The sequence below is a fragment of the Gobius niger genome (assembly GCF_951799975.1).
Source record: "Gobius niger genome assembly, chromosome: 11".
Taxonomy (NCBI): Eukaryota; Metazoa; Chordata; class Actinopteri; order Gobiiformes; family Gobiidae; genus Gobius; species Gobius niger.
The window spans coordinates 29,234,888-29,260,495 of record NC_136862.1 but is presented as its reverse complement, the minus strand read 5'-3'; the positions used below and the strand labels follow the sequence as shown (position 1 = coordinate 29,260,495).

Below are 25,608 nucleotides of genomic sequence, written 5' to 3'. Positions count from 1 at the left end.
CACATTATTAAGGTTGTTTCCCTTGGTGTTGTTGTTGCCAACTGTGAGCACTGACAGATAACTATAATGTTTGTTGTGGTTTGACATGTTGTGGATTGTATGCTTTGCTATGTTCTATTTTAAAGCGCCAGCTGAAAACGTAACTGCTCTCCTGGGATAAATAAAGTTTTCTGAATCTGAACATATGCAACTTTGGGCATGTTCTATGTGATAAAATAAATCGTAAAAGTTTAGCCACACAACTAAATAATCCTGTGGCAGTAACAGCTCATCATTGGGGTGAATTTTGAGCAGAAATAAATCATAAAAAGACATTCTGCAATAAATCTGCATTGAAAAGAAAGATGAATCAAATAAGGGAAAAACCTGTTTTTTCCGTATTGCCCAGCTCCATCTAAAGTACAATTCTGGATCCCGTTGTGGCAGGCCAGGTTAATCCCTGCTCAGATTAAACTGTATAGTTTGGTCCTGGCCAGAGTATAAATAGGGATCCACGTCTACGTCACTGAGGAGATTAGCACCTCCAAACAGAAGCTCTCATCCGTTGAAATCAATGGGCAGAGAACTTCTAATTTACATCTGAAAAAGCTAACAAAAAAAACTTTTATTTGATTTTTTTTATTTATCAAATGTGAAAAAGGAAAGGAAGTGATCTGTTGCTTCAGATCATTCGTAGAGAAAATGTTAACACTTTTAAACCGAGCTGAACTCACTGTGACATAACATTTGCGTGTGTAACCTTTTCCTTACAGCTACAGCTTTTTATTCAGTACCTTTGAATGGATATTAAATTACATGTTTGCAGCCGACAAAGTAATTTTCAAGATCGTGAGAGCAAAATATCCATGATTCATTCAGCAGCTAGTCTTAGAGCTGCTACTGCGAAGTGCTAACGTAAATGTGAGAATGTTTAATCAGACTCAGTAATAACGGATTTTAAAAGTACACAGAAATGTCCTATATTCTCCTCTTGTTTTCACCCAGAAGGGGCGGCAACTCAAACTCAAGCCAAAGTGCCAGGATGCTGCTTCTATCGATTCCCCTGCTGGATAAACTGTCCTAGAATATAGGCTATTTTTAAAGGGTAGCCATTCTCACAATGTCACTCTTGTTAATCAGCCGGGTCATGCATGATCTGTGACTTTTAACAGTCAGTTTTTAGATTTACATAAAAGACGTCATAAACATTTGGCACCAAACGAAGGGTATTTGCCAGGTTGATTAATGTCAGTCACTGCAAATCCGAAAAGGTTACACTGTGTTCAAAATTATTATGCAAATTGTATTTCTATAAAACATTAAACTATAAGGCTTTAGGGGCATGCATTTGCCTGGCTAACGCCATTCGATCTGCACAGCAGCCTGGGGGCCATGGCTGAAATTTGGGAACCAATCACAGAACGAGGAGGGACGGCAAGACAATGACGTGCTATTCGATATATGGAAGCTTGTAGTTTATTTACGGATTACGGATCCAACATCAGCTGCAGACGCGACTTTTTAATCAAGCTTTAGACCGTGTTCTAAGCTCGAAAGTTTACAGCGGGTACGTCATACGTCATCGGATACGATAATACAATTGGCTATGGCTGCTGCAGACGCATATGATAGACATTTGTAGCGCCCAATAAACGACTATGGACGATCGTAAACCACACCTCTCCTACGAGAAAATGAATTGGTGGTCCCCGGACTAAATATCACTTGTGATTTTAGTCTGGCGTTAGCCAGGCTAGGCATGCATGAGAATATTAAAATAAATAAGATAAAAAATAAGAGGTAAAATATGGTAAGACGACAACAATTGACATAGAACAACAGCGGGATTGGATTTCCATGGATTTTTCTATTCTATTCTATTCTATTCTATTCTATTCTATTCTATTCTATTCTATTCTATTCTATTCTATTCTATTCTTCCAAAACAGGGTGGGTGTTTTTAGAGTCTGTGCCACAAAGTGTGAAACTACTGGTCACATCATGCTTATGGAAACTTGGATAATTATGTTTGCAGTGACGACAGAAGAGATAATCGTGTTTAGTCCAGTTGTTCATGGTGATACTGGCAGCGTGGACGACTGAGATGAGCTCTGTCAGCGTTGTGGGCCACACACAATGTGCACTATGTGTTCTCACCATAAACTAAACTAAGCATGTGTATCTTCTAAATAGTAGTTGGTGTGGGTGATTTGAAAAATAAATCACATCTATAGATTTACAGTCGCCAAAGCAGCATAAAGAAGTGACATATAGACACAGATATAAAAAAAAATGTGCATACCGTCTTTAGAGGTTATGCGTGTTATGTCATAACATAGCAGCAGCATGGCAGTTAGCATTCCATCACAGCAGCAGTAACAAAGTGAGTGGACAGACTTTTATTGATCAATCTGCAATGTTGCAAGTTCTGTTTATGTTTACTGTATACCTTTTATTATTATTATTAGTTTACAGATATTGAAAGAGCTGCTGTGCAAATTTCGCAAGTTGCTCATATATCTTTCCTAATGAATGTCTATTACCCATACTTACTCTACTTAATTCTTCACACTGTGTAGCACGGTAACGTAAACATCGCTATCTGCTTTTACAATAGAGCCTACAGAACGACAAACATTATATTTCACTACTGCAGACTCAAGGAGTGTTCATGAATATTGAAATAAATGATCCATGGGAAAGGCTTGTTGTGACCATTAAAAAAAAAATCCCGATCTACCTGATGTTCTGTGAACCAGGGTTAATTTCGTCGACTAAAATATTTAGTCTTAATTTTAGTCAAAGTGATATTTTTGTGACTAAAATTGGACTAAAACTAAATTAAACGTTTTTCATGAGACTAAAACTGTGACTAAAATGTCCAGATATTTTAGTCGACTAAAATCAGACTAAATAAAAATGAAAAGGAGAGACTAAAATCATCCAAACTTTTATTGACCGTCTGAAAGAGCCTCAGATCATGTAAATTCTCTGCTAAAGGATCAGCTCTGAGCTTTGTTCATGTGGAGCAGCTCCATGAAGCAGAGGAACAAGATTAAATATGATTATAATGAATATTATCAATGCAAAGTCGACTAAATTCGTCTTAAATTCATTCGACTAAATTTACTTGCAATTTTAGTCGACTAAAACTAGACTAAAATTGAAGATTTTTTTTTTTAACTAAAACTAGACTAAAATCGAATTACATGTTTGTCAAAAGACTAAGACTAAAACTAAATTAAAACATGTTGTCAAAATTAACACTGCTGTGAACATGAACATCTCCATCAGCTTCAGTGAAATGTGCTCTTCATTCCAGAAGTAGCATTTATGACACACATCCAAGCTCTACCAGCTGGGGAGTAGTGCCATGTGCAGTGTGTGGTGTTGTTGGATATTTGCATCTCTGTACTTTCTGCAGTATAAAGCTGGGCACAGCAACATAAAACACACATGTTTTTAAATCAACAAAAATGTCATCTAAATTATGTCAAGACCAGGATCTATTGAGACTAAGCCAAACATAAACAAGCTAATAGGCTTTAGACTAGCTGCATCGACACAAGCACCACGTGGACCACCAGCTTTTGCCAATAAATTGTCCACCCTCTACCTCCCCCTGTTGACTGCTCGAAAGTCAGTTTTGTGCAGAAATCCCCCCCTGGCTCACTTACCTCTCTTTATCTCTGAGCATGCCCCTTGTCTTCCTCTGCTGCCTTTCCCCCGCCGGTTATCGCAGTGTTTTCTTTACTCCGTCCCCCTCACGAAGACGCGGAGCCATAAAACCCGAAGGCACGTACTGTATATACCACCGCTGCAATAAAACATAAGGTCCCGCGGAAAACCAAGCCCGGACATTCCTCCCAAGTGTGAGCCGTAAAAGCCGAAGTTAGCTGCAGAGTGATCCGCTCCATCGGCCCCGAGCCCCCGACCCCCGACACGACCCCCGGCTCCTCTTTCACCTGCAGCCACACAACACGCTGGCACGGCTCACATGGCCCCTATACAGCGTGTACGGGAACACTGCGTCCAAGGGGGACTTTGTTGTTCCGACGCGCATCGATACAGCCTGTCTGTCTACGTGCCAGCCTACAGTTATTGGATACTGTCTTTCTCAAGCTGTTTTTACTCCAACTTCCACCAAATGACTTTGACTTTTGAAGTACAAAAGGCCGGAAAAATTCCCAAATGTAGCTCAAGTAAAGCTGAACGCATTCATTGTAAATTAACGCCGCTCAGGGGTCTCCAACCGAGCGACTTTTACGCATCAAAAACGTCAGAGAGCGACTTATTCTTCGAAGCAGGAGCAGACTGGCCATATGTCCATTCTGGAAGAGCACAGAAGGGCCACTGGCTCTTGGGCCACCGGTCTGGCCTTAACCGAGCTTTCCCCAAATCTAAAAGCTAAAAAAGAAAAGCATCAAATTAGCGACAAAAAGAGGATGAAAAGAAAACAAAAATGTGCCGTAAAAGCAACACAAAAAGTGACGAAAAATGTGATGAAAAGTCAACAAAAACGCGACAACAAAGCAACGAAAAGGCCACAAAAACGTAACAAAAAATGATAGAAAAAAATGTGACAAAAACACAAAAAGCCACAAAAAAAGTAATGAAAAAAAAAAAAAAAAAGGTAAAAAATTGTGGCGACTTGACAAAAAGTTTCAATCACTCTTGTAGGTCTTAGCTTTCAAATGAGGCGTTACTGTTCCTCTCCAGTCGAGAAGCTTTTAGATTTGGGTAAAGCCAAACTGGAGAAAATGCGCTCCGTTAAGGCGGGTGGTAAGTGCACATTTACACTAATTTGGGCCAGGCTGGTCAGAGTCCAGGGCTGTTTTTCAGTCCCAGTCCAAGGAGCAGGGGCGGACTGGGACTGAAAAACGGCCCAAGACTCTGACCAGCCCGGCCCAAATTAGCGTTAATGCAATCACCACAAATAGGCCTACATATTTTCTCCCATTTTCTCAAGTTCGGCTTTACCCAAATCCAGGGGCGGACTGGCCATATGTCCATTCTGGAAGAGCACAGAGGGGCCACTGGCTCTTGGGCCACCGGTCCCGCCTCTCAATTTTCTCCTTAACCTCTTACCCACCACCTTAACCGAGCTTTACCCAAGAGAAGCATTGAAATAGCGACAAAAACGATGGTGAAAAGCAACAAAAATGTGCCGGAAAAGCAAGAAAAAAAGTGAGAAAAACGTGACGAAAACATGACGACATAGCAATGAAAAAAGCGATGGAAAGGGAATAAAAAGTGACCCAAAAAAGTGACAAAATCACGCCAAAAAGCCACAACAAAAAGTAATGAAAAAGCCACAAAAAACGACATAAAATGTGACAAAAATGCAGCGATCACTTTTGTAGGCTTAGCTTTCAAATTAAGCGTTACACCGTTGCTTTCCGTTTAGATTTGGGTAAAGCTGAACTCGAGAAAAGGCACTCGGTTAAGACAGGAAGTAAGAGGTTAAAATATGTCTTTGTGGAAGTGCTGCATTTACACTCACTTGGGCCAGGCTGGTCAGAGTCCAGGGCCGTTTTTCAGTCCCAGTCCGGCCCTGCCCAAATCTAAAGCTTCTCAACTGGAGAGCAACAGAGGAACGCCTCATCTGAAAGCTGAGACCTAAGACAGTGATTTATAAGATTCATTATAATCATATTTAATCAAGGTCCTCTGCCTTATGGAGCTGCTCCCACATGAACAAAGCAAGTCGACTAAAATATCTGGATATTTTAGTCATCGTTTTAGTCTCATGAAAAATGTTTAATTTAGTTGTAGGAAATATTACTTTGACTAAAATTAAGAATTTTTTTTAAAGACTTTTTGGTTTTTTTCCGTTGCTTTGTTTTCATGTTTTCATCACGTTTTTGTCACTTTTTTGTTGCGTTATTGTCGCTTTTCCAGCAAATTTTTTCCATTTTTTTCATCCTCGTTTCCGTCACTATTTTGATGGTTTTCTTTTAAGCTTTTAGATTTGGGTAAAGCTCTGTTAAGGCGGGGGTATAAGAGCGAGGTTAAGGAGAAAAATTGAGAGGCCAGACAGGTGGCCCTAGAGCCAGTGGCCCCTCTGTGCTCTTCCAGAGTGGACATATGGCCAGTCCGCCCCTGCCTAGGACACTTAGCAAATATGATTTTTTTAAAGAAAATGACTTGAAACCTGTCCATTTACTTAGTCTACTATATTGATCAAACATATGTGCAGTTTGTGTTCAGCATGTTCAGAACAAAGAGGAAATGCATCTAAAATGTGAGACAGTGTGTGTTGGATGTGTGCGGCAGGTTATGGGTTAGTGAGTCATTTTGGTGAAAGAACACGTGTTTGTGAGAACAAAAGTGGAACAGTTTACCCGTGATCACAATACTCATTATTTTTTTCAGAAAATAGTGTAAATAGTGTTTAGGAAAATAGTGTTTCAACTGATGATGTGTCTGAGTTGACGCTCAGGTAAAGTCACCTGAGCGACTTCACCACATAACCAGAGGGTGCATACTGCATACTTAGCAGCTGTGACAACAACCCTACTTACAACCACTGATTGTTAAGAGTGATGGAACAATACAATATAACGTAAGAGAACTTTTAGTACTGATGAAAGCAAGAGTCACAAATCAGCTACAATGCGCCACCAGGAGGCTGTGACATCTGACCACTTTTAGTTGGCCCTCTCTCTCTGGACTCCTGGATTTGCAATGGAAATAGTCTTAAGGACAAGCAAAAGAGGGAAAACAGGCCTGTATGCGTATCTCCATCTCATCATTTTCAGTATGAAGTTGTCAGTAATAAGTTTGGACACTCCTGTAGTTGTTGGACTAGTTTAAATCACTTGGACTTGCACAATAATGTGCCAGACTCGAATAATAAGAAATAGTGACTCAGCTACAATGCTGTCAGTGCAACAGTGTTTATTTCAACAGGGCTCAGTCAACTCTTTTAACCTATTTCTTTGTTCTAATGCATATGGTCAAGCAGCAAGTGGAGCAATTTATATCCCACAAATCCACTGTAATAGTCAATAAATTTTGTGGTTTACTGCTTTCCACCAGTGATGACGTGATGAACTCTGTTATAAATGTCTTATTAAATCAGTGGCCTTTCAGCAGTAGCATGAGTACATGCTGTTTGGTGTGTGGCCCTTAATATATGACAGGTGGAATTTTTACAGTTCAGCTAACCACCTCGACAGGCTCACATTTCCTTCATAAAAAATAAAAATATACATGAGCTTCACTTGAGGACTGATCAATGATTGGCTACTGAAACTAGTGCAAAACAAAAACTGTTACGTAAGTGATAATTAAAAACATTGTAATGATTCTATAAAATGAGTTATTTGTTCTTGTAGTACTATTTAGTAATAGTAAACATACCGGCTCATGGGATCTAGTCCAGCGTGAGTGTTTAATCAAACAGTCTTGATTGGCATATACTTTAATAAAAGCAAACTAAATTTGGGGGGCTATGATTGCGACACAGGGAAAGTTGTAACATTAAATGTCCACCAATCAAGGAGCAGATAGGGCTCCAATGATTTCAATAGATCAGTTTATTCCTTATCTCACATGGATATTTTCAGCACTGAAAGGAAGAGCATGCAGATGTTGATAATAATCTTAATAATAAATTGCGTTCACAACACAGAATGTAATTTCATAATCTCAGTTGGAGCCTTGAGCTGATACAAAGAGACACAGTTTTGGAAACAAATATCAAAACCTGCCCCATTCTGAAAGTCCTGTCATCTGACCAACATCAAGCACACCATTTTCAATATTTTCTCTACTTTTATGAGACAGTCATGTGACCTTAGTTCATATGTGCAGACATTGGGCTGTGTGACAGTTTTTGTTTCATGTGGATGTGTCCAACCTTTCCAGTGACATTAAACATAAATCAAGTCCAAAATGTAGCATTTGGACGACTACCATAGTCATTAGCTGCACCAACATCATTCAAATTACGTCTGTTTACAATGTTGTGATGCAAATGCAACCTATTGGTTAACAGGGAAGCAATCTGCACCATTATCTCCTACATCCACCACCAACCACTCACTTCACACCGAGCATTTCCCTCACAGTCTCCCATCCAGTTACTAACCAGGCTCCAGCCTGTGTTAGCATCTGAGGTCTGACCGTATGGCCTTAGTAAGGAAGCGGATTTTCAGGCAGCAAAGGCATTTTTTGACCTAAACTAAATATGACTTGTTGGGAAACGTCTGAGAAGCTTCTTTGCGGCGCTCATCTGTCTCGTCTTAAATAGTTTAGGCCTATATGTCCACATCCAAATGCAACGGTCCAAAAATACACCAACAAACAGAAAAGAAAAACATTGAATGAGTTTCAATGACACAACCGGAAGAGCAGATTGCTGTCGCCACCAAGTGGACAAAACAAGTCACAACATAAAAATGAAAAACATTCAGGAATGTAAACACTCTTCAAGCATCAAAATTATAACAAATAAAGGCTTGACATATGTCACTTTGCATGTCATGAGTCTATATTAGTTTCCCATTAAGAACTAAATGAACTTTTGAACGATATTGTAATATTTTCCGAGTTTCACCTATATATATATATATATATATATATATATATATATATATATATATATATATATATATATATATATATATAAATAAAATAAAAAAACTCTTCCTCACCCTCCGCGGGCGGTCTCTTTTTCCTCCTGCTCGGGTCCTCTACCTCTACCTCTGGGAGCTTGAGGGTTCTGCGCAGTATCTTTGCTGTTCCTAGAACTGCACTTTTCTGGACCGAGATGTCTGATGTATTTCCTGGGATCTGCTGGAGCCACTCCTCCAGTTTGGGGGTCACTGCCCCGAGTGCCCCAACGACCACGGGCACCACTGATGCTTCACCCTCCAGGTTTTCTCCAGCTCTTCTCTGAGCCCCTGGTATTTCTCTAGTTTCTCGTGTTCCTTTTTCCTGATGTTGAAGTCGCTTGGTATTGCTATGGTCGACATAGCATATATATATATATATAGATATATAGATATATAGATATATATATATATATATATATATATATATATATATATATATATATATATATATATATATATAATGGGTCTCGCCTGGAAGTGATTCATCCCCACAAAAGTCAAGCTTTAATTAGGCTACACTTACACTATTATTGATTTTATCTAAAAACCTACATCAATGTTTAAAAAACGGACATAATGGTTTACAATCAGTTTTCATTTTTCAATTAGGTTGTTAAAATATATATATGGAGTAACCATATTCTGGTAACCACCAGGCAGTCACTTGTTCACAAAATCACGTTTGGTTTACTTTCTCTTGATTTTTAAAAAAGAATTGCATAAGAGTAATTGTAGCCTACTCTTACCACAAGGCCTTATTATGTACCATGATTTTGTGTTTGAACTCCATGCCTGGAATATTTACAGAATTAATTATGTGACATGCAGACATGGTAATTTAATTAAAAAAACATTTATTTCACAATCTCTTATTATCTGTACTAACTTTCAACAAAATAGGCAACGATCATGAGGAGGTAATCTTTAAATGATTTTCCCTATGCATCTGCTCAATGAGGTCATGGTCCCATATATTGTTTTTGGAGCCTGTTTAGGGATAAATGATGTTTACTGTAGGGCGTGTTGTGACACGGTTGAAACAGACAACATTAACATTACAATAAGGTAGGCCAAAACACAAACGAAGTGATTTGACAAGTAAACGTATCGATATTTTGATGGTGGTTCAATCTCAGTATGAAGGTCGTTACTTTGAAGAAGTTGTGTTTGATACCACCAACATTATTGTTGATTGTAACTAAACACTGGAGTCAAGGCAGTTTTTTAATACGTATGAACATTCTTGGACATCTTCTCTAGCCATGTAATTATACAATATGTAAAAGAAATTCAAAGTAAGACAAATTTGGAACAAAATGTAGAAAAAAGTCGGAGCAATGTGTTCAACCCGAGTGGGTACCAGCATGGTTTAACGGCCTGTAATTTAAAAAGCACGTTGTTGTGCGTGAGCAGATACGATCAGTGAAGAGCTGAAGGTCTTAAGTAACCAGTGATATAAGATACTTAGCATGGAATCGCTAGGTTTCGTGTAAATTGAAGTTTAAAGTGTGAAGAGAAGCACAAAGCGGAGACACCGGCGCGCGGCAGACATGGTTGAGTCTCTACGGTTCTCACATCCTCTATAAATAGGCTGCGCGTGCGTCTCCGCTCCAGACTCGGATCTACACCGACACAAACAATGGCAGAAACCGCTCCAGCAGCAGCTCCCGCTCCGGCCAAAGCGCCCAAAGCCCCCAAGAAGAAGGCCGCCGCCGCCGCCGGCAAGAAGAAGGATGCCGGCCCCAACCTCCGCAAGCTGATCATCGAAGCGATCGCAGAGTCCAAGGAGCGCAAAGGCGCCTCCGTGGCCTATGTGAAGAAGATACTGGCCACGAAAGGTGTGGATGTGGTGAGCAAGAACAAGCGCATCAACACCATCCTGAAGAATATGGTGGCTTTAGGAGTTTTGAGCCAGACCAAGGGCACGGGCGCCTCCGGCTCCTTCAGACTGGCCAAGGCTGAGGCAAAACCCAAGGCTGCGAAGAAGAAGACCGCAGTTAAGGCCAAGGCGGTCAAGAAAGCATCCACCCCGAAGAAGAAGCCCGCGGCTAAGAAGCCCGTAGCTAAGAAGTCCCCGGCAAAGAAAGCTGCGAAGAAGGCAGCGCCAAAGAAAGTGGCTAAGAAACCCGCCGCCAAGCCCAAGAGCCCCAAGAAGGCGGCCGTCAAGAAGGCGGCCCCCAAGAAGTTAGCGAAGAAGGTGACCCCTAAGAAGGCGACCCCTAAGAAGGCTGCTCCCAAGAGAGCCAAGAAGTAAAGTCTGACTTTACTACAACACAAAGGCTCTTTTAAGAGCCACCACTTTTACTAAAGAGCGAATCTTCTTTTACACTGTAGTGTTCACTTTAAATATATGTATATTTCCCCTGCAATCTCAGGAGGCCTCCAGATCGGGACCACTACAACTGTCAGTAATGGGCCATAACAGCAGGCTAGGTTTCTAGGCCTATAAAGGATTTAGGTTACATTTGAGGTTTAGAGCTGTTTCTGCCAATCAGAATCAAAATCATATTTATTGCCATGGTTTGAGAACAGGTTCACCATCTAGGATTTTTTTTTAGGATTTTCATACAGGTGATTGTCATACAATTAGAATATCATGAAAAAGTGCATTTCCTTCTGTTATTCAACTTAAACTGTGAAACTAATATATGATAGACCTTTATTTGTTATCATTTTTGATTATTATGAGTTTTTACAAACTGTTTGGCCAGATTCAAAATCTCCGAAAATATAATATATCATATTTTAAAAATGACTGTAAGCCATAATCATTAGAATTATAGCAAAGGCTGGACATATGTCACTTTGCATGTAATGAGTCTATATTACACATTAGTGATGAAATGTCATTTGATTACCACGATGACCTGCCTATTGAGGCAAAAGTCCGATAGAAACAGAAATTGGACTTAATTGGTCCCGATGAATGTGTGTACAAACTGCCAAGGGGGGCATCGCTAATCCACCGTAACTTTGTGCTCAATTCCACACATTTATGTTGACCTTTCAGGAAATAATCATGATCCAAGTTAAACGTATCGCTGACTAGAAACTGTTCAGAAGCTCTTAGGCAAAGTTCTTTCTAGTTTATTCGGCTTTATATTTCGCTAAAGCATGATTTAAGGCATGATCATGACATTAAACATTTGATAATTTATTTTATGTTTAAAGCCAAAGTAAATCGTAGACGTTGGAGCCTGATATGTCCGACACAACTTGACGCTAAACTTTAGAACATAAAACACTGCATTTATCTTTATCAGAATCTGTCATTCGCAGGAAAAAACTGTCTAATACCGCCATTGTTTTCACCTTGGCCCCGCGGCCACTGAAATGACCCGGATGCCAGAAGAGCCCTGTTCGCAGATGTGCCGGTGAATGAAGTAATAGCAATGTTAATCAGCTATATACTATTATTATTATACTATTATTATTATACTATTATTATACTATTATATTTGCAACAAAGTAACAGCCTACATCCCCACCTGAGTCAAACTTTGATTAGGCTACACTTACACTCATTGATTTTATCTAATAACCTACATCATTGTTTCAAAAAGGAGACAATGTTTGTTTTTTTCAACTAGATTGCTACACTATTATTTGTTATCGCGATCGCCTGTTTTGAAGGCAGCAGACAACAGTCCACACTCCGTGGTAAAAAGCTCTTTGAGGCCTACATAAAGATGGGCAGTTTAATGCTAGTTTTAATATACAATAAGTGACTGAATTGCATTAATCAAACCTTTAGGCTCGCATGTGTCTTTGTGTCGATCAGAGGAAGTGTGTTGGTGAGGGCTTGTTCTGAATGAGAGCCATAACAGATCCATAACGAGAACACATCGCGCGGGAAGGAGGCGTGAACGTTTGCAGCTTGAATGCAGGGCGCGCGCACAGCGGAGCCAATCAGCTTTGCCCTGGCGTCTTTAAAAAGCCGCTGCCTCAGACCTCAGCTCATATCGACTCAGGTTTTCACACTGAACACCCAGAGCTAAGAAAATGGCCAGAACGAAGCAGACAGCGCGTAAATCCACCGGAGGCAAAGCCCCCAGGAAGCAGCTCGCCACCAAGGCTGCCCGTAAGAGCGCCCCGGCCACCGGCGGCGTGAAGAAGCCTCACCGTTACAGGCCCGGCACCGTGGCCCTGAGGGAGATCCGCCGGTACCAGAAATCCACCGAGCTGCTCATCCGCAAGCTGCCCTTCCAGCGCCTGGTCCGGGAGATCGCCCAAGACTTCAAGACCGACCTGCGCTTCCAGAGCTCGGCCGTCATGGCTCTGCAAGAGTCCAGCGAGGCTTACCTGGTGGGTCTGTTCGAGGACACCAACCTGTGCGCCATCCACGCTAAGAGGGTGACCATCATGCCCAAGGACATCCAGCTGGCCCGCCGCATCCGCGGAGAGAGGGCTTAAACTGACCCCCTTTGATTCAAACAACGGCTCTTTTAAGAGCCACCTACATGAGATGAAGAGCGTGCTTTACAAGTTTTATACAGACGTAGAGTGAAATTTCAATTGCAATGTAGGGATTTTCCTTATCTACATATTTACTGAATACTGGAAAATATACTGGCTATTTTTTTTTTTTGAATTTAACCCATGTGTAACCACGGGGCTAGGCTAGGGGTTCCCCATTTAAACAAACCCAATGCCCGAGGTAAGTGGTAACAAAAGGAACCAAAGCAGAGGTAGTAAAAATATAAATTTCTTTTATTTTACATAGTTCAATTTTATTAAAGTTGCTTAAAACATAACCCTTAACCAAAAACAAACACACATGGCTAACTCAAACCAATTGAAAATATTCATAAAACAAACTAAATATTAATAAATCGACTCAAACAAATGAAAAACGTTAGAAAACAAACGCAAACAAATCCCCCATAAACCAGCTAAGATGCTGTAGTGCTTTAAGTGCTTTGAGTTACAGTATTTGTCAGGAAAATTCGGAGCCCCCCCTATACTTGACTTCATAGTCTTGTTTTTATAGTTATGAATCACAGTTACAAGTTAGGGAAAGAAAATCCTAGTTTGTGAACCTGTAATGGCAAAAACAATTTTGATTCTGACACGTGTGATTTTTCTCTGGTTAAGTGTTTTGATCTTAATCCATAGTGTGTAAATAGCAAGTTTGTATGATCGCCATTTACCCTATATTTTTCATTTACACCGTGGTTTCTGTGTATTCATATGCTGGTATTTGCTTCAGGAAATGTAAACTAAAGTAAAGCCGCCACGTTTGTGTGTCTCACCAGTGAGGTGAGGTTCTTTTCTTCACCACTAGATGGAGCCATTGCCCTACATACTTCCTACGGTTTTGTGAAGAGACGAAGTGGAGAAATGCTGTTCAGGCCAGTTCAGTCAATCTGTGAGAAAGATTCTGAATTGCCACGTCAAACCGTCTCATTTCAGACTGTAACATTTTTTGACAAGCTTCTTGTTCTTTTCTACTGAAACAACCACCCAGTGCTCGGCAAAGTAGGCCCTCTCTCATTATATGTATTTGTTACAGTCTGTAGGAAAAAACGTTTCTGTCACACACAATTTGCGAGAAAAAAAGTAAGTAAATTTCCAGACTAAGGTGCCAGATTGTAGATAATTTACCACCTGCTTTGAAAATACGCTGATAAAACGCAAAGCAACGCGTTATACGGAGATATAAACATGTTATTTGCTGGCTAACAGTAAGATTTACTTTAGTTTTGAACATACAACAATTACGCGATCATTAGTGATGTTGATGTTAAATGTCTTCCCCCCTGGAGCACATGGCGTGTAGCTGTGAACATTAAAACGCTTCTCCTTTATAATTCAAATGAACTTCATTTGAAAACCCCGCACTGCGACAGAGCTCCCGCGCGCGCTATCCTTCCTCAGCCTGATTTCTTATTGGTGGACTGACTCTACGCTCGACCAATCACAGAGTAGCAAGGGCTATATAAAGCACTCGAGCAGCACAAACAGTATTCACTCGATTCTCTTCTGACTCTACGAACAACCGTCATAGTAACCATGTCTGGACGCGGAAAGGGTGCCGGAAAAGTCAGAGCAAAGGCAAAGAGCCGCTCCTCCAGGGCCGGGCTACAGTTCCCCGTGGGCCGTGTGCACAGGCTTCTGAGGAAGGGAAACTACGCTCAGCGCGTCGGTGCCGGAGCCCCAGTCTATCTTGCGGCGGTGCTCGAATATCTGACCGCTGAGATCCTCGAGTTGGCCGGTAACGCCGCTCGTGACAACAAGAAAACCAGGATCATCCCCCGCCATTTACAGCTGGCCGTCCGCAATGACGAGGAGCTGAACAAACTCCTTGGAGGAGTGACCATCGCTCAGGGAGGTGTGCTGCCCAACATCCAGGCTGTGCTTCTGCCCAAGAAGACCGAGAAGGCCAAGTAAATCCCTGCTCTGAACGACAAATAAACGGCTCTTTTTAGAGCCACCCACTTCTAGAAAGCGCAAACGTCTTCTTTCTATCTCCTAAGGGTTATACAGATTGTGCCCGTCATACAATGAAAATATCAAGTGACCCTAATGTATGATAAATTCCTTGCATACGAAGTGAGCTCAGTGTAGCGTTTGTTAATTTTTCTTAATGGTTTAAAAATATTTTGATGGATGGATGAAACTGGACTATACCATCAATTAAAGAATTGACCTGTCACTTTGCATATAATGAGTTTGTCATTAGGTTCACATTTTAAGTCGAATTACAGAAAAATGTAACTTTATCATGATATTCTAATTATGATGAGCACCTGTAGACTAGTGTACTCGTGGGGTTATCTACTCGAGAGAAACGGGTAACATGCCCCAGACAACTGGTCGAGATTTGGTCATGAATCTGTGAAGTTCACAAATCAGGGAGGCAACATGCTTCTTCAGAGCTCTTTCCCATCTCTCTCTGCATTCAATCAAGAAAGTCAGAGATTTACATTATAATAGTAGTTGTCACGGCCTTGTAAAATTATGTAGACAAAACAAATCATAGAAATCATTATTTGCAGCTAAACTGCCGTCCTTGTCTCATATCAAATTGTACATACTTTAGTGTCTGGGTCAAATCAACTTTAGCATTCTTATTCGTAACAAAATAACGGAAATATTCCCACAAAGTGATAGCCTCACGTCATTGCATTTGCCAGAATGGCACAATATCGGAATCAGAATATGACTAAATGTTGCGCCTCGTGTTTTTTGTCTGCTAAATATTATCCAGCACCTCCGATAAAAGTGTCGCTGTTACGATCTATTCCCCATCCGCTTATTTTGGGCTCGACTGTTGACGGGGAGAGGCGTGCAGTTTAACCAATCAGATCTGAGGAACAGCACAGCTGATTAACATGCGGCTGGTACATATACCGAGGAGAGTGGAGTGTGAGTATTGTCAGTGTGGTTGGTAAACAATACACGCAGATATGCCTGAGTCAAAACCCACGGCGAAGAAAGGCTCCAAGAAAGCCGTAACAAAGGCGCCTGGGAAAGGTGGCAAGAAGAAGAGGAGAGCACGCAGAAAGGAGAGCTACGCCATCTACGTGTATAAGGTGCTGAAGCAGGTCCACCCCGACACCGGAATCTCCTCCAAAGCCATGAGTATCATGAACTCCTTCGTGAACGACATCTTTGAGAGGATCGCCGGTGAATCCTCCCGTCTGGCGCACTACAACAAGCGCTCCACCATCTCTTCTAGGGAGATCCAGACCGCGGTGCGTCTCCTGCTGCCCGGAGAGCTGGCCAAGCACGCCGTGTCCGAGGGCACCAAGGCCGTGACCAAGTACACCAGCTCCAAGTAAAGTCCGCATAGACTGCGGCAAGATAACGGCCCTTTTCAGGGCCACATACAACCACTAAAGGGCTGTTCTGAGTCAAATAAGACACCAGTGTGATGTCAGTCACACCGTGTAGAAGGTTATCCAATAAAGATTGAAATGCTTTTAGGCATTTATCGTATGACCGCTGTGCGCCGTGTGGGTATGTCTCCATGGAGATGTTCACGAGAGGCAGTAGAATTTGACATTTACACAAGTTCATTTCTTTGACTGCTTAACGGCGGATGCGAACTATCCCAGCGCATTAACACCACCCTCCAGGTAGATTGTGTCTGATCATCAGTATGGCTTACATCCTTAAGAATACTGCAGCCTGCAAGCTACAGGAAAAATAAATAATGAACGATTACATCTACACTCTATCAATAAATCTCATACCTCTACAGATAAAACTTTCCCCACAGCCCTCCATTTTCCTTTTCACTAAATCCCTTAATTACATTTTCTGCACCTCATAACCACACGCTCCACTGTTTCTGGCACATCGCACCTCTTGCAGTTTCCTGAATTATGTTTTCCTATTAGATGCAATGTTTTGTTTAGCCCAGTGTGCCCTATTCTCATTGTTGAGAATGACGACCCACTGTGAATTCAATAGGTGCCTTTAGGGAGGGGGGATAAATGGCCTAAAAATTAAAAAAAAGGAAAATGATTACGCCCACTTCAGGGATGGTGCATTGGGTCATTTGGGAGATATTTTGTATTGGAAGTTGGTACCTATCATGAAATAAAAACCCCACCCCAGCCAAAAGACTAAATCGGACATGTTTTTCCCACTTTTTTCCTCCTATTTTCATTTAAGCTAAAATAAAATCTTGGGAGAACGCTTTTGTTCACCTGTCAGATGTTTTAAAGTTGTGATGTTATAAAGTACATTTACATAGGGTCTGCTTGGGAAAAAGTCTGCTTGAAAAAAATAAATAAAAATTGTTAAAGAAAAAGAAAAGTTTTTTTTTTCTTTTTTCTAGTATGCTAATTTTGTAATCGTTTAGTGTAATAATCAAAATTGTAATCGAATTTAATTAATTGATTAATTGCATAGCCCAACATTTACAAAATACATTTTGGCTTCTGGTTGACTGCAAGCAAATCGTTGAAATCCCCAAGCATCATCATCATATCATCACATCACATATTCAACACACCATCAGACAAGCAGCTAAACAGGTCACAGGTATGTTATTTCATTTTTAACAAAATAATTATATTATAATTATATTATACTGTAATTAAGCTTGGTTTGTGTCAGGTTCCATCCAAATTAGTTACCCTTTTAGCTTTTTAGCTGTGAAGAAAGTAGCTAAAACTAGCTAGCTAGCTAGCTAGCGTGACAGTGTGCAACTGTTGGTTGGACATGTGTTTGCTCAAATTAGCCAGCTAACTTAATTATGCAGTAATCACTTATCTAATTGTTACATTAAGCTCATTTAGGACCTAGTGCTTTTGACTTAATCTAATTTAGAATATTAATCTTTTTCAGAGAAGTCAAGTCAGTCTGAGAACATTCATCATCGAGCATGGCAGAGCCCAGTCGGATGTCCAAAACTAGATCTACCGGCAACATTTATGATGCAGATATCGACTTTCCTCCCTCCAAGAACTTCCAACCACCAACAAAACTCCCCACACTGCAGAGTGTCATAAGCATGATACGGTATCACCTGGAGATGGGCAATGGGAGAGTGACTACAACCATGGCAGTACGGGAAGTGGCAAAACAGGTCTATGCCAAGTACTACCACGACACTGTGTTCTGTGTTTCCTTGAGCACCATCCAGAGGAAGTTAGAAAGGATCTGGAAACAGTTCAGTTAGGGCAGAAAGAGGTATGGACAGACAGGGAAAGAAGACTCACTGGCTGTTCAACAATACAAAGAGTTATTTCACATAAAGTCTGAGCTCTTTGATGTATTTGCGCATGACCCTATACGCCGACAATCACTGGAGAAAGAGTGGTGTGTAAGCATGAGTGAGATGGAACACAAATAGTATGAAGATCAGAAGACAGAGCGAAGGATGCTCTGTTCCAAAGGTGTTGACCCTGTCTGGTACCATAGCATGATGCGAACCCAAAGGTTGAGGGAAAGGAGCGAAGAGTACCAGAGGAAGCGAGACCAGCAGTTCTCATATCAAACTCTGGACCACATCACAGATATCTTGATTGAAACTGGTGAGATATCCAGCTGCAGCAGCGATGATGAGAAAGAGGGCACACCCCCAAAGCGACTGAGAGAGATGTCTGAGACTGACACACAGCTTCAAAACGAGGGTGAAGAGTGTGAGGTGCGAGCAGAACCGAAAGGAAGGAAAAAAATCTTCACAGATGTTGCTGATTTAGACATGGATGAAGATCTACTAGAGCTTCAACACATACGATTGTCCGAGAGAAAAGTCTGGGATGAGTTCTATTCAACTACAGCCAATCTCTCAGGAAAGGGACTTTCTATCAGTGAGGCGAGCTCAGGTTTGGGTGTCTCTCCAGGGCAGCAGCAGTCCTAATATACCATATTCCTGAGCCAGAACCCTCACATTAACAACCGCCTGGCCTGCCTCGTCAGAGAAGTGATGGAGCTTCCCTACCTCAAGGTGGTCCTCGTGGTGTTTGCCTGCCTGGGTGTGCACTTGGTGGAGCCCTTTTATGCCCGAACCATAGAGAAAGATGCTACCCATACTCAGCTCAGGGAGTTCTACAAGGGACTGCATAAAGGCTTGGGTCTGCCAATCAGCAACAGCTACACTATGTTCACAACAACCGAGTATCCTGTAGTGTCTGACAAGCTTTTCAGCAGTGTAAAGAAGACCTACACGGAGGAGGTGCTGAACTCAGTGTCAGATGTGGCTGCTGAACACTTGGATGAAGTGAAGAAGCTGATAGGTCTCATGCAGCCTCACCTGAAGACTGTCCTGGCCAGGCAGAGGAGGGACTATGGGATTGATGAAGAGACCTTCCCAATGGACTACCCTGTCAGTGAACAGGCCAGTAACATTGACGGCACCCCTGTGCACAACATTGGGATGGAGAGACAGTGTGGCAAGGTGGACTACAGGCTGAAGAAGCTAGGCACACTAAACGCGGTCAGTAGGTCTATCATTTTACAGAAGAGCCAGGACCTTAGGGATGGACAGATTCCATCCTTCAGAGGTTTTAAGGCAGCAGCCCAAGCAAAAAGAGAGGTTGAACTCAACTGGAGTAAACTCATGAAGGCGAAATTCGAGAGTGGGGCAGACCAGAAACAGGAGATGGCTCAAAGAAAAGAGAGGAAGAGACTAGACATGCTGGACACACTGAAATCTAGAGGTGGCCCCTTCACAGACAGTGGGGAAGTTGAGAAGTTCCATGGGGATGAAAGTCTAAACAACAATGCAAAGCTGCAGAGAATGAAGCTTGAGGTTCAGTTTGCCAGAGAAAGCACCACGCTTCTGCCTAAAGTCGATCCTCTCTTCAGAATCCAGGTGACACTGCCCAGTGGGAAGAGGCGGATGAAAACAGCACAGGAGTTTGGAGATGCTCTCATGGCGTATCTAGGCAAGAGGAGCGACCAAACCACACTGGAATATGAAAAAATTCTAGAAAGTCTTGAAAGGCTAAGAAATATGTGAGGTTCTACTTACGACAGATGAGTTCAAGTTCTATCCATGCCAATGTGACATTGTTTTCTAATTATTTTACTATTTACTATTTTGTATTTGAAATAAAAAAAAATCTAATCAAGTTTTCTAAACGAGTTTGGTCTTCTAGTATTAGCAGACAGTAAGAGTAGTGAATGCATACAAAAGGGCGGAACAGCAAAAAAAAAAACCTTTTCTGGATTTTAAAGAGGGATGGGGAAATATTTTTAAGATACAGAGTTACTTTGAGGTGTAACATTTCTTCTATTAATAGTGTGTATTAATTCCCAAATGGGTTTGAAAACATTTATTCAACAGTACATAGGCAAAAGGAAAGAATAGCTTATGCATTTCAGGCGGAATGTGCAGGAAATGCTACTTTTTGGGTTATTTTTTTCATTTTCAAGGGGTGGGTGGTTATTTTCAAGATACTTGATGATTATCCCCCCCCCCCTACTTTGGGTTTATAATTTAGTGATTTTCCACCGAAAACCACAGACCATTCCGAGACGTGAACTGGTTGCAGAGAAGTACACCACCACCACCACCACCACCACCTTCGCACATGCGCAGTAGTAAAAGGCCGGTCCCGCCCAGTGACTGTCTTCACCCAGGTCCGCAGATGCTGTATATATCCACGGAGCAGCCGTTCAACCCTCATCTTGATCAGTTACCACTGAACAGTCATTATGAGCGGAAGAGGCAAAGGCGGGAAAGGACTCGGAAAAGGAGGGGCCAAGCGTCACCGTAAAGTTCTCCGTGATAACATCCAGGGCATCACAAAGCCCGCTATCCGCCGTCTGGCTCGCCGCGGCGGCGTGAAGCGTATCTCTGGTTTGATCTACGAGGAGACCCGTGGTGTGCTCAAGGTGTTCCTGGAGAACGTGATCCGTGACGCCGTCACCTACACCGAGCACGCCAAGAGGAAGACCGTGACCGCCATGGACGTGGTGTACGCCCTGAAGAGACAGGGCCGCACTCTGTACGGATTCGGAGGATAAACTTAACGTAATCTGCAACTAAAACAACGGCTCTTTTAAGAGCCACCCACTAAGTGTAAAGATGCGCTTCTGATGATGGTACTCAAAAGTAATAATTCTCCTCACCGGGTGTGTATGTCCAGGTGATATTCTTGGGTTGATATCTCATGTTATGACACATACAATACTAATAGCGCTCAAAATATTGTCAATAAAGGACCATCAAGAACTTTGCAGATGCTGTAAAAAAAAAAAAAAAAAAGCTGAAAAAAAGGCGGGACTTGATCTCCCCGACTGGGTTGTCTTATTAGTGTATGATATGTTTTCATTATCTTATGTGCTTTGTGAATTTATTAGTTTAAAGCAGGGGTGCCCAAAGTGGGGCCCGCGGGCCAAGTTTTGCCCGCCGAAACAATTTTGTTGGCCCGCCAGAGAGTGACCTACTTTTGCGCTGCGTGTGGTTGATACTAACTCTCTTCCATTCATTCTCAAAGGTAAATATGGATGCAGTACACCTTTTGACCACCAGCGTCAAATTGGGGGCGCTGTTTCTCTCCTTTCACAAAGTTAAGGAAACACTGTTGTGGTGTCTTGGTATTTATCAATTACAGAGCGTTGTAGCAGCAACTTTCACAGTTTTTCAATTTTTTTTTATTGCAAAGGTTGTTGAACAACATCCGTACATGTTAAAAACTGACTTATAAAAGAATTGATGCTGAACTTACACTTTCAAAATAATCTATTGTGGCATTTTCTTTCAGTTAACAAATGAGGTTAAGTTACTGTAGGTGCTGCAGATACAGGTGTTGTTTTTTGCACTAAATTGTTGCAATGGTTGATTTTTTTTCTACTAAAACTCTGCTTTTGCCATAGTTGCCATTTGTTTTAATATAGCATGTTATTTACATGGATAGAAGCAAATGTAGGCTATGGAAAAAATAAAATAAAGTAACTTAGTAATTTGCAGTTATATGTGTTTTTCGCCGTGTTTGGCCCGCGACTCAGAGGCACTTTTTCATTTTGGCCCTCGGAGACAAAAAGTTTGGGCGCCCCTGGTTTAAAGGATCTGTATCATGCTATTTTAGCTAGTGAAGGCCAAAAAAGCGGAGCCCTTTTCAGTAACACCTGGTCACGTGACTGTCTCAAACTGCTTCATTCTGTGAGTTGCGTACATAGACTGTAAAAAAAATGGACGTCTTCTCCTCACTCCTCCCCGTTTACCATAATGACTACGGCCGTGGGGGAATTGATGGCGGATTTACAGACTCCTCCCCAGCTCTGACGAAGCATGTTCCTAAAAAGGGCATAAGGGCGGGATCTTCACTGTAGACTCGGCCCTTGCGTGACGTGTAGCTCGCGCTGCTCCAATGCTAACAGTCCGAGCCTCATTAAGTACGAGATTTCAAAAATTCATATTACGAAAACCAGCCTGGTTTCATATATTGTTATTAACCCAGCGTTATCTCAGGAGGAATATCGAGCCTTGTCTAGTGTTGAAACAATTGAAACCAGGCTTTAAAGTAGTTTTTAACGTGTCTAAAGTCCAATGCTTTTCAATGGGGGCCTAGCGGCGATATGGAGGTACTACAGCAACGGCGGAGCAATGGCGGCCCCCACGTTTGTGGTCAAAAAGCAGGGCAGCCAGCGGCCATTGGTTGTGTATCGTGTCTCAAAGCGGGTCATCTGATCAGAGCCTCTAACTAAGCTGCCTTTAGCGGCGAGGCGCTAAACTACATTTGCTTCCTCGTCCATATAGTGATGTAAATCATTAGTCATAAATAAATGTGCTGTATTTCCCCCATTTCCCATCTGTGTTCATGCGGCGAAAGTGGCTGTGGGCCAGAATATATTTTGGCCCACAGCCAGGCGTGGAGCTGATCACTCCAATAATGTTTAGCTGCAGACCCGGAGCCGAGACCGATCTACCGTGAAAAGCGAATCCACGGTGATAGTGCGCCCTCTGCTGGTAAAAACGGATATACGAAGGTATTTATTTCATGTTTTACAATGTGTTGACATGTAGCTTTGTTAAGGCTACATGTACTGTTATTTGGGATATTTTATGAAATTAAAACAGTATGTTTTACTCTTTTCATTGTATATTGTTGGCAGTGCCTTCATTTGTTCAACAAGGGACAGAGACAATATTTTGGAACATAATCACATTGTTATTGTGGTAACGGCCATTGCTGTGATCAGTAAAGAAAGGAGAGAAATCATAGGGTTAATAATGTTAACTTGCAGATGCAAAAACAAGTAAAAAATATAATTTGTACCGTCAGGGTCTTCCCTGTTTCCTAAATTCAGCAGCTTCTTTCTGTCAACTTCACTAAAACAAAAGATCAACACTGATGTCAATGATGTGTAAAAATCAAATGTTGTAATTCTGGGCTAATAATAATAATAATAATAATAATAATAATAATAATAATAATAATAATAATAATAATAATAATAATAATAATAATAATAAAACTAGTCTGGAATGACATATACATGCAACAATGTGCCATTAATAATGGTTCCATGACTTTTATTTTATTCTATTTGTCCTTTATTTATCCAGGATAAAACTCGTTGAGATTAAAAATCTCAAGAGTGTCCAGGCCAAGATTATTTAAAGGAGCTATATCATGCTATTTCAGCCATTCCAAAGTTAAGTATAGGCATTTATGTGATATATTGTACCTCTACCGCTATGGAGCACTCATTTTTGTGATAAATATTAGTGTTTTCTGGAGGTATTTTTCGAACCTGGAAGACACAACGCTTCGATTCAGTTAGCTCCGCCCCCTCTCTCCGCACATACAACTTTACCGTAATATAAATAAACAACAATAAGTGAAGTTACTTCACGATGCAGTTATACGGAGTTGACATCTGCAACACAGCTTCATAAATGGCTAACACACATGCTAATATGCTAACACACAAGCTAACCCGCGTTTGGATTGACTCACCCTCTGGTCCATCGCTGTTTACATTATGGGACTCGCGTTGGTTATAAAAGTTAATCCACTTTGATTCTGGTGAAGGTTCACAAACATCCATCAGAGACAGTCACAGAAAAACAATATTTTGGTGAAAGTTGCTGAATCCCGGAGAAAAAAACAGCTGAGTGGCCTCTTCCTGAATAAACGCTGAATAAACCCCCGTCCTCGTAGCCAAACGCGCTCCTTTTTCTCCGTGACATTATCGTTAGGTAAGAACAAAGAACAGGTGTGTCCAGAATAAGTTGCAACGAGCTCCATCTTCACAGCTGCAGCGCAAACATGACTGATCTGTTCAGATGCTCAGGGGACGGCTGTATCCAAATGTCCACACTATTCCCTAACCCCTCATTCACTACATAGGCCCGCACTATATAGTCGACTATATAATCACTGATTCTGTTGGCGATTCAACACAAGGCACTACTTTCTCCGCGCTGCGTGACGTCACGCGCGCTGCGGCTGCAGATATGTTTTTTTTTTTAAATTTTATCTGAATATTTATTGTTACAAACGTTTATTTTATGAAACAGAACGACTGTTTTGGCACTTTTACAGGCGTTACTACCATCACCAAAGAAGAAAAAAGTCACCCCAGCGTGAGCTCAGAGACGCCGAAAGTAGGTCAGAGCTCCGTGTCCGAAGCGCCAGCAGATTGAGTGACTACGTCTGCTAAAAGTTCGCGAAACTCCGGGAATAAAGTATTTCTGCGATAAAGACCAACCAGACTCATGAGACAGTGGAATATTTATGGATTAATACGAGTCAGATACGCTTTTACTTTACATGGATTTTACATGAATGGCTTGGATTATTCGAGAGGACGCTGTCGGTCATTTAACAGCTCAAGCTAAAGGTTAGCAGCTAACGTTAGCATCTTTTCACCTTAACCGGTTATATTTTGGTCATTTATTCATGAGAAACACAAACACACGACTGAAACAGCTGATTTACTTCAGTCGTGTTGTTTAGTTCAAAGACCTGTCTCTGTCAGGCTCTTCTCCGACTCTCGCAATGCATTGTGGTCTATATTGACCCGTTTCGTGACCATCGATGCTCACTACTTTTCGAGATGCATTGTGGGAAATTTCGAGTGGACGACTTTTTTCTCTCTGGACATTCGGAGACCCCAACAAAATGGCGTGAGCACTATAGTGCACTATATAGGGAATAGTGTGGACATTCGTATACAACCTTGTTTTGGCCTCAGCTGACCTGGAAGCACCTCGAGCACATCCTTTTTTTATTTTTTTTTATTTTTTTTATTATTTTATTTTTCTGTTTGTTTCTCTCTTACAACAGAAATAATGAAAAAGCAGTTTTACTAATTAAAATCAGGCTGTAAGACATTACATTACAGACGTCGAGCACTTCCGTTCCGCTGTTACGACACAACTGAACACTCAGTCGTTCACCAGGAGAGGGAGGAGCAGCTGCTCAGAGAGCAGGATTCAGGAGGATTACTGAGAGCTGCGTGAATGAAGCCACAAACCACTCTGGGGGTGTTTTTGATAAGGAAATAGCATAACAACATGGCTAAAAGCTCCAAAAAGTCAATTTTGCAGGATATAGGACCTTTAAAATTAAATATGCAATAATTTGCCACAGAA

At 41.5% G+C, this 25,608-nt stretch overlaps 5 protein-coding genes and 1 long non-coding RNA gene across 6 annotated transcripts in view; all 6 read left to right on the top strand.

Annotated features, from left to right (window-relative positions):
• LOC306970430 overlaps positions 1 to 25,608 on the top strand; it is a 441,258-nt gene that overhangs the window by 119,364 nt on the left and 296,286 nt on the right. The gene's annotated exons all lie outside the window — the stretch shown is intronic.
• LOC306970333 (histone H1.3-like) lies at positions 10,233 to 10,854 on the top strand (the record flags this gene model as incomplete). The annotated part of the gene is made up of 1 exon (XM_079566250.1): positions 10,233 to 10,854. The coding sequence occupies exon 1, from the start codon at positions 10,240 to 10,242 to the stop codon at positions 10,852 to 10,854; it is 615 nt and encodes a 204-aa protein (XP_079422376.1). The 5' UTR covers positions 10,233 to 10,239.
• Positions 12,594 to 13,064, top strand: LOC306970307 (histone H3.2-like). The gene has a single exon (XM_079566223.1). It carries the CDS (start codon positions 12,603 to 12,605, stop codon positions 13,011 to 13,013), a length of 411 nt encoding a protein of 136 aa, XP_079422349.1. The 5' UTR covers positions 12,594 to 12,602; the 3' UTR covers positions 13,014 to 13,064.
• On the top strand, positions 14,588 to 14,996 carry LOC306970218 (histone H2A-like). Its single transcript, XM_079566097.1, has one exon. It carries the CDS (start codon positions 14,613 to 14,615, stop codon positions 14,988 to 14,990), a length of 378 nt encoding a protein of 125 aa, XP_079422223.1. The 5' UTR covers positions 14,588 to 14,612; the 3' UTR covers positions 14,991 to 14,996.
• Positions 16,010 to 16,396, top strand: LOC306970541 (histone H2B-like; the record flags this gene model as incomplete). Its single annotated transcript, XM_079566533.1, has 1 exon — positions 16,010 to 16,396. One exon carries the CDS (start codon positions 16,010 to 16,012, stop codon positions 16,382 to 16,384), a length of 375 nt encoding a protein of 124 aa, XP_079422659.1. The 3' UTR covers positions 16,385 to 16,396.
• LOC306970004 (histone H4) lies at positions 20,709 to 21,070 on the top strand. Its single transcript, XM_079565819.1, has one exon. It carries the CDS (start codon positions 20,718 to 20,720, stop codon positions 21,027 to 21,029), a length of 312 nt encoding a protein of 103 aa, XP_079421945.1. The 5' UTR covers positions 20,709 to 20,717; the 3' UTR covers positions 21,030 to 21,070.